The sequence below is a fragment of the Sinocyclocheilus grahami genome, unplaced genomic scaffold, assembly GCF_001515645.1.
Source record: "Sinocyclocheilus grahami isolate Dianchi unplaced genomic scaffold, SAMN03320097.WGS_v1.1 scaffold2067.1, whole genome shotgun sequence".
Taxonomy (NCBI): domain Eukaryota; kingdom Metazoa; phylum Chordata; class Actinopteri; order Cypriniformes; family Cyprinidae; genus Sinocyclocheilus; species Sinocyclocheilus grahami.
This window is the reverse complement of record NW_015507246.1, coordinates 8,314-16,342: the sequence shown is the minus strand read 5'-3', so window position 1 is coordinate 16,342 and position 8,029 is coordinate 8,314. Positions and strand designations below refer to the sequence as shown.

Sequence of the window (8,029 nt, the reverse complement as noted above, 5' to 3'; positions counted from 1 at the left end):
AGAGAGTGTGTGTGTGTGTGTGTGTGTGTGTGTGTGTGTGTGTGAGAGTACAATGCGTCCTCTGTTTGCGTTTCTGCTGCTGTGATGAATGTATTCATGTGAATTGTCCTGAGGCTCCGTGTGTGTTTGGATTCTCACAGTCGAATCTCCTCCGTGTGCCAGAATCGTCTCATTGACCTGCGGCCTTGAGCGCCACATCCAAACGTTTGGGATTAGTTACAAATGAATACAAACCTGTTTCACATTTTTCTGCCAGCTAGAAACTTTATTTTCTCTTTCTGCTCTCGGTCTGTGATTCTAGCTAAAGCTGTTGGTAAGTCTTCTGTCTTAGCTGAGCTGTTGGCTTTGCTTCTGGAATGCCTGAACTCATGAACCTTCTGTGCAAACGCATAGTCTCTCCTCAGTCTCTCTGTTGAAAAGTGAGTCTTTTTGTTCATCAGAGGTGTTTGTTTAATTGTAGTCTGAACCACACTGCAGTTGCAGATACTGCTGCTTAGACAGTGTTTTCATATGCACAATTTTTTAGTTTCAGCAGCACTTACATACAACAAAACTTTCAGTTTTATTCCCATCTATATTCTTCAGGTTTTTACTGAGGGGTTTGTTCAAATATCATTCACACTGATTTATACAACCTTTTATTCCCCAAAAAACATGGTGAAAATGCGTATCTGTAAAGGTTTCTCTTTCTCCACTTACACACACCAAAACTTAGTTTTATTCCTCTCTATATTCTGAAGGTTTGTTCATATATCATTCACACTGATTTGACATTTTACTCCTAAAAACATTGTGAAAATGTGTTTGTTTTCTGTCTGTTGACAGTTTTTTCTGATTTATGGGTGTGATAAAAAAGAGAAATCCAAAATCCCCTCTGGAAAAACTTTATTTCTATGTCAACAAATCCAAACAAGAATTTTGAACCTGACTTTATCCAATGTTAAGAGTTTTGCTCTTGAAATTCTATATTTAGAAAACCTTTAGACAGACTTTAAAATCAGAGACATCAAGAACTCTTTAAGGACAATTTTATTCCCTGAAGTCCACTTATAATGCATATAATTCAATTCAGTTCACGTTTATTTGTATAGCGCTTTTCACAATTCAAATTGTTTCAAAGCAGCTTTACAAAAAAATTAAGTTTCTACATTATATTTAGTAGTAGCTTGTCAGTGGTGACTATGTCAACGTGATGTCTATATGGCAGAAATGTACAGTGAACACTATCAGCAGCAATGATTATATGTTGCGATCAAACTTATAGCCAAATTTGGTAGTTTTGTATGTTGTTTGAGGGTTGGCATCATCTCTTCTCAGGTGTTCGGTCATCTCAGATCTTCGTAAGGGCTGGATCCAGGCTGAAGTTTGTGTAATTCCTAGTTACCACGGGATGCCCATCCCGTATAATCAGTTATAATTAATCGAGGGGAACTTTCTGTCATGAAAAGTTACAGTATATTTACATAGTCAAGAGTACTCTTATTTCAAAACATTAAAAAAAATGGTGCATTATGCAATTGGCAGAAACTTTAATCTAAAGCCACTTACGGTGCATTCAGGGTAAAGATTTACTCAGAATGTGTGCTCCATGGGAATCAGACCCACAGCACTGGGATTGCTTGTGCCGTGCTCTAGCAGTTACAGGATCTGACTGGTGTCACTGACCTCAGTCTGTTAAAGTCTAATAAAGTCTTTCTGTATCTGTGCAGGTGAGCTCTGTGTGACGGGCCTCCATGACACCCTGTTTCGCCGCTGAAGCTCCCTGTCTGAGGGAGCATCTTATGCCTTCTGCCCAAATGCTGGGTCTTCACTCCTATCCCCCCGTTCCACATTAAACTCCCTCACCAGACCATCCCTGCCACCGTCACCATACTCATCATGTCAAGCCGAAGGAAGTCGTCCAACCCCTGTGTGCTCCGTGCAACCAGTTTCACTGCAGAAGACTCCGTGGAAATGGATGTTTCAGCAAAGACCGTGTTGGGCAGATATTCACCTGTGCCGCTCACAGCAGACGAAAACTGCACATCACTGAATGATAAGGAAGAGGAGCAGTCCGAGGGGGGTTCTGCATCGGAGCAGAACTTTAGCGATCATAAGTCTGAAGGTCCAGTCAGTTCACTCTACCTTTGTACCATCTGCAATTTCAGTACCAACAAGTCTGACTCCCTCTCATGTCATAATAAAGTTCAACACCCCGGGGAGAACCGTTTTAAGGTCAGGCATATCAAACTGGATAGCCAAAGTATCTTGGAGCAAACCATTGAGAGGGAAAATGAAGGATCCCTTCCAGACATCATATACGACTCCGGACTGTTTGGAGACTCCAGCAATCCAGAAGATGAAGAAACTGGAAAGACACCAATGGAAAACAGCAGCATTTTGGAGAAAGGACTGGATGTGGAGAAGGAGCTGGACAGTCCAGTGCTGAAGGATGAGATCAGAGCTGTGAGGGTAAATGGTACAATCATTATTTCAGAGCCTACGAGTCACGTAACGCCTCTGCTACAGAGACCCCCCAATCTCAGCACCTCTCCAACAATCGCAGTTCCTATTCACACCACCAAGTACAACCCCATATTGGACAGTAATGTCAGCCTGATCACATCGTTTAGCCGATTCCCATATCCGACCCACGCAGAGCTCTCCTGGCTCACTGCTGCTTCCAGGCACCCTGAGGACCAGATCAAGGTATGGTTCACCACTCAGCGACTGAAGCAGGGCATCACCTGGTCCCCTGAAGAAGTGGAAGAAGCCCGTAAAAAGATGTTCAATGGCAGCATAGCACCTGCACACCAGATCTGTAAAATCTGGCCTGCACCTTTTGGAGAACCACTCAACCCTTGTCAAGCTACTTGTCATGGATTTGGGCAGACCAGTCTTGCATCAAACATCACAACTGATAGATCGCCTACTACTTGTACGCCTGGCATTGCTACAGCAGTCCGTCGGGCACAGACGCTTAAGCGCACTTTAGGAACTCCACTCTTGGTTTCAGAAGTCAAACGCCCAACCGGAGACCCCAAAGAGAGTCTGCGCATGCCCCCTCCACCAGCTCCACTTCCAGAAAGACTCGCTATCGCTTCTTCTCCTGGACTTTCAGAGACTAGAACATCTAGCCCTGATTCTTTGGTGGCCTCAGACATGAAGAGACCTGTTGCTGCACATTTTGTCCCACCTAAAGGGAAACCCCCAATGGCTCAATCTAAAGAGAAGATACCTGTGGCATTTCCTTCAGAGCTGCCCAAAGAAAGACTCCCTTTGTCACCCATAGTGTCCACCAACCTCAAAAGATCTGTAATTGATCAGCATATGAGCAATCATACTTCACCCTCTTCGTTTGTTGCTAAAAACAAGTTTGGTAATGGTGTAACCATGCCCTTGGCACCAGTTGTGGCGACCCCACAAGAGAGTAAGCCAATGATCATGCAGACTCCATCGGCTGTGCCTCTGTCCTCATCCCCGACACCAGTTCTTCAGTTTAAGTCTATAGAGGCATCAGCTGCTCCAGCATTCACAGGCTTCAGTAGTCCGAATGACAAAGAAATGCCCCATGGGGATGCTAAGCATTTGTTTTTCGATCAAACTACAAATTCCCAAAATGATTCCCTGAACTCACGTGTTGAATTTGCTCTGAGGGAGCGTTCAGTTCCCACTCAGTTTCCTCTGCTAGAGAGAGTGAAGGACAAGAGTCCTGGACAAATGAAGCTTCTAGAGGAGAGTTTTCAGAGGAACAGTTTTCCGTCCTATAATGAGGTCGAACAGCTCGTGATCACCACTAGAATGGCCAGAGAGGAAATCGAAAGCTGGTTCTTGGAGCGCAGAGCACTTCGAGATGATTTGGAACAAGCCCTGCTGAACTCCATGGGCTCTAAACGGGAGTCCCAGCAGACGCTCCTCAATGGAGCTCAGAGACATTCTGGCAACCTTTCCTTCAGCCCTGTGCCTCAAGTCAGCAAGTCTGCGAACCTTCTCAAAAATGTCTTTGTCCAGAACCGATGGCCTTCGCCCGTAGAGTTCAGGCGTCTGGAGATGCAGGCGCGGTTGGCTCGCACAGAACTTGTCCGCTGGTTCAGAGATAGTCGGCTACCTCAGCAGGGCCGCGTCCTAGACCGGAAGGAGATGTTTGGAGAACGGAACATCGCAACAAAACGACTGCTGAGAGAAGAGAACACCAAACCCAGCAGCCCAGAGATCGAAAACTGGTTTGACAACACGGGGAGCAACGGGGAGCGGATTGGTGAGGGCAGAGAGGACTGTGGAGGGAACACATGTGAGCTGTTCTCAGACACAGATTAGAAGATGGGAAGGTACGTTTAAGGATGAACAGAACGGTGTTGCACATACTGTTGTGGCAAAAACTCTGAAACCTCAGTCATGTTAAAAATAGTGCTGTGCACATCATGAAAGGTGAAGCCAAAACATTTAAATCGCCATCTGGTGGCTGGCTGCAGTATAGGCCATAAATCCCCCACTCTCCATAAACGAATAGGAACTAAGCCGAACTAAAAAATCTAATTACACTTCAAATACATTTTTCCCAAAGATGGTTTTCATCATTTTAGGTAGTTTTTATCACACTAATGTATGTTCAAGTGTTGGTTTTTCTAATAAGGTTGGTTTTTCTAGTAAGTTTGTAATTGGTGCAGATATAGTCGGTTGAACGTACTGTATCCGTGCGTTGTCTTAAAGTGACAGCACTTTTTTTAATGTTAATCAAACCGCAAAAACAAGGAAATCACTCACTGCTCTTGTTTTAAGCTTCATTAGGATTCATCTTTAATTTGTTTAAATTAGTTTTTTTTGTAAATTTGTTTAAATTATTGTAGTCAACATTATTTCCCAAATGGGGCGGATGGGGTTTAACTTGCACTGAATCTGTATCATTCTTCTGAATAAAACAATAATATTAATGGAAAACAATGACTGGAGGTCAATCTTCAGTGGGAGATTTAATTATGATATCTGAATATCATGTAATATTTGAATGAATTTTAAAGCATGAATTCACTTTCCGATGAAATGTGTGTGACAGCTGATATTAAATGTTCACATATTCAGTGGATTTGTCTCCTGAGCTGTTTGTGATTTTCCCTCCTCAGGTGAGAAGCGGCGCTCATCGAAGCGCTTTAGGAACCACTGATGTCACTTCTGCGTGGCACAAAGGCGTCAGACTGGAGCATTGTGGGAATGTTGTTGTAATGTAACTGAGCAAACGTACCTTTACTGCAGATATGCTGCAGATCTGTACATTTTAATGGCATATTTTGTTACATTTTTATAATGGGAACAAGTTTTGGCTGTTTTTTAGTGGACATTTCCTAACCGTCTGTGGAAGGAGATGCCAGGAAGCTTCTCTGGACACATGACCTGCGACAGCACATAATATGATTCTTCTATACAGACGGGACTCTTTATTGACAGAACACACTGTTGATTACACTCACAGATGGAGTCATGATTCTCTCTTCTGCTGGTGAACACACACACATCAGCGCTGATGTTTAAGCTGGTTTGTTTGCAATCTACACACACAAACGCTCACTTGTAATGAACTGTTTCTCTGCTGTATCTGCATCTGTCTGAAACGCTCACACTCTCTTCACACACAGACCGCCGCTGGAATCCAATAAAACGCAGCCAGATTTATGCTGTTTGTTTGAGATGCCATTGCTGTATGATAGGCCATATGAAGCTTGTTTCCCTTCGTTTTGTTCCATAGATTCACTTCAGTCTCGTAATAGCAGATCATGATGAATCTGAGCGACGGAAATGTCTCGCAGACGTCTCGAGGCCAAAAACACCCAACACACGCGCAGACTTTGTGATATTTCTCATTACTGTGCGCTGTGGCGTAAACATTCCCCACATTTAGAAGTCGAGTGAACTAACACTTTAATCCTTCCTGCTGATTGTTTTTGCTTTTAGGCAGTTTTGGGTCACGACTGAGACGGAACTGAGATTTCACACGTTACATCACAAATACAGAGGATTATGTAATGTGTGTTTCATAATGTTGGACAAACGCATGATCTGTTCTTCAGAGAGGTCAGATTCTGGAGGATTGTGGGTAGTGTAGTACTTCAGCTCAGTTGGGTTTAATGTGAAAATCAACTTCTATTATTATATTATATTTTGCCCTGTTGTGCTTGGTTCAGAGAGAAACTCAGAACCGCTGGGTCGAGGATGAGGAACGCTGGAAGGTGAGCTTGTTTTCATCTTCGTCTGGAGAGGATTTTCTTTTTCCTGAACATGCTAGATAATGTCATCATATTGGACTAAAACTTGCTGACTCTGCTCACACAGGGTATAGCAACTAACCCAAAAGTTGTGATCATTTTTGTACTTTTTTGGGGCTTTACTTGCGGTGTTCTCAGTCAGAAATGACCGGCCTACAGAAAATTGCTTGTAAATTTCTCATTATGCTGTATTATTACTTAGTTTTTTCCAACTGCTTACACATTTTCAAAACTTTGCCTTTTTTTCATTTTTTTTTTTCAAAACTTTACACACAAATCCAAGAATTGCACAAAATGCAAAATGCCTCGCATCTCTTGCAAAATGAAGCACTGCATTCAAAATATCACAAACACATCTCAAAAGCTAACATTTGCAAACAGCTTTGCCGTAATATTAATTCCTGTTAGATTTGTGTGTGTTACGCAGAGAATTGTGTGTTGTGTTTTGCAAAAAGTATTTTATGAAATTAAAAACCGAGTCAAAGTCTGAGAATTAGTGAATGTTTTTGCAGATTTGGTGTGTGCTTCTGCTGTTTGAGTGTCAGCTTTCAGAGACTGTGTGACAAGAGAGGATTTTGTGTGTAAGCAGCTGAAAAAAACTAATATTGCATTTAGTCTCATCAACTTTCTTTTCCTTCTTTGTTTTCTTTTAATTAGCACACTTTTTTCCACTCAAAAACAGAATATTGCCCAAATTATCCACGAATAATGCCATTTCATAAACTGAATATTGTCTATATTATCAAATACAAATAATGTTTTTAATTTTTTTAAAACATAATATTGTCAAAATATTGCATATGATTAATCAGTTCCAATAAGAAACATAAAACGTGAGTGTGTGTGTGTGTGTGTATGTGTGTGTGCGTGCGTGTGAGTGTGTGTGTGTGTGTGTGTGTGCGTGCGTGCGAGTTGTGTGTGTGTACAGGTTTATATATCCTGGTGGGGACTTAAACCTGAGTACACACAGACTCATGGGCACTCGTGTCACGGTGGGGACCTAAATTGTGGTCCCCACGGGTACAAAAGCTTATAAATCATACAGAATGAAGTTTTTTGAAAATCTAAAAATGCAGAAAGTCTCCTGTGAGGGGTAGGTTTAGGGGTAGGGTTGGTGTAGGGCAATAGAATATACAGTCTGTACAGTATAAAAACCATTACGCCTATGGAGAGTCCCCACAAGGATAGCTGACCAGACATGTGAGTGAGTGTGTGTGAGAGTGTGAGTGTGAGTGTGAGTGTGTGAGTGTGTGTGTGTGTGTGTGAGTGTGTGTGTGTGAGAGTGAAGAGTGTGAGTGTGTGTGAGTGAGAGTGTGAGTGTGTGAGAGAGTGAAGAGTGTGTGAGTGTGAGTGTGAGTGTGTGTGTGAGTGTGTGTGAGCGTGAAGAGTGTGAGTGTGTGTGAGTGAGAGTGTGAGTGTGAGTGTGTGAGAGAGTGAAGAGTGAGTGTGTGTGAGTGAGTGAGTGTGAGTGTGTGTGAGAGAGTGAAGAGAGTGTGTGTGAGAGTGAAGAGTGTGAGAGAGAGTGTGTGTGTGTGTGTGTGTGAGAGAGAGAGTGTGTGTGTGTGTGTGTGTGAGAGAGAGAGTGTGTGTGTGTGTGTGTGTGAGAGAGAGAGTGTGTGTGTGTGTGTGTGTGAGAGAGAGAGTGTGTGTGTGTGTGTGTGTGAGAGAGAGAGTGTGTGTGTGTGTGTGTGTGAGAGAGAGAGTGTGTGTGTGTGTGTGTGTGAGAGAGAGAGTGTGTGTGTGTGTGTGTGTGAGAGAGAGAGTGTGTGTGTGTGTGTGTGTGAGAGAGAGAG

General features: G+C 42.9%; 1 protein-coding gene across 1 annotated transcript; it reads left to right on the top strand.

Annotated features, from left to right (window-relative positions):
* Positions 1-1,774: 1,774 nt before the first annotated feature.
* Positions 1,775-6,186, top strand: LOC107573917 (zinc fingers and homeoboxes protein 2-like). The gene is made up of 2 exons (XM_016260373.1): positions 1,775-4,307; positions 5,100-6,186. The coding sequence occupies exon 1, from the start codon at positions 1,879-1,881 to the stop codon at positions 4,294-4,296; it is 2,418 nt and encodes an 805-aa protein (XP_016115859.1). The 5' UTR covers positions 1,775-1,878; the 3' UTR covers positions 4,297-4,307; positions 5,100-6,186.
* Positions 6,187-8,029: the final 1,843 nt, after the last annotated feature.

Bases quoted from the DNA above. Each gene is read 5' to 3' on its own strand.
- LOC107573917 (XM_016260373.1), top strand. From the start codon at position 1,879: ATGTCAAGCCGAAGGAAGTCGTCCAACCCCTGTGTGCTCCGTGCAACC.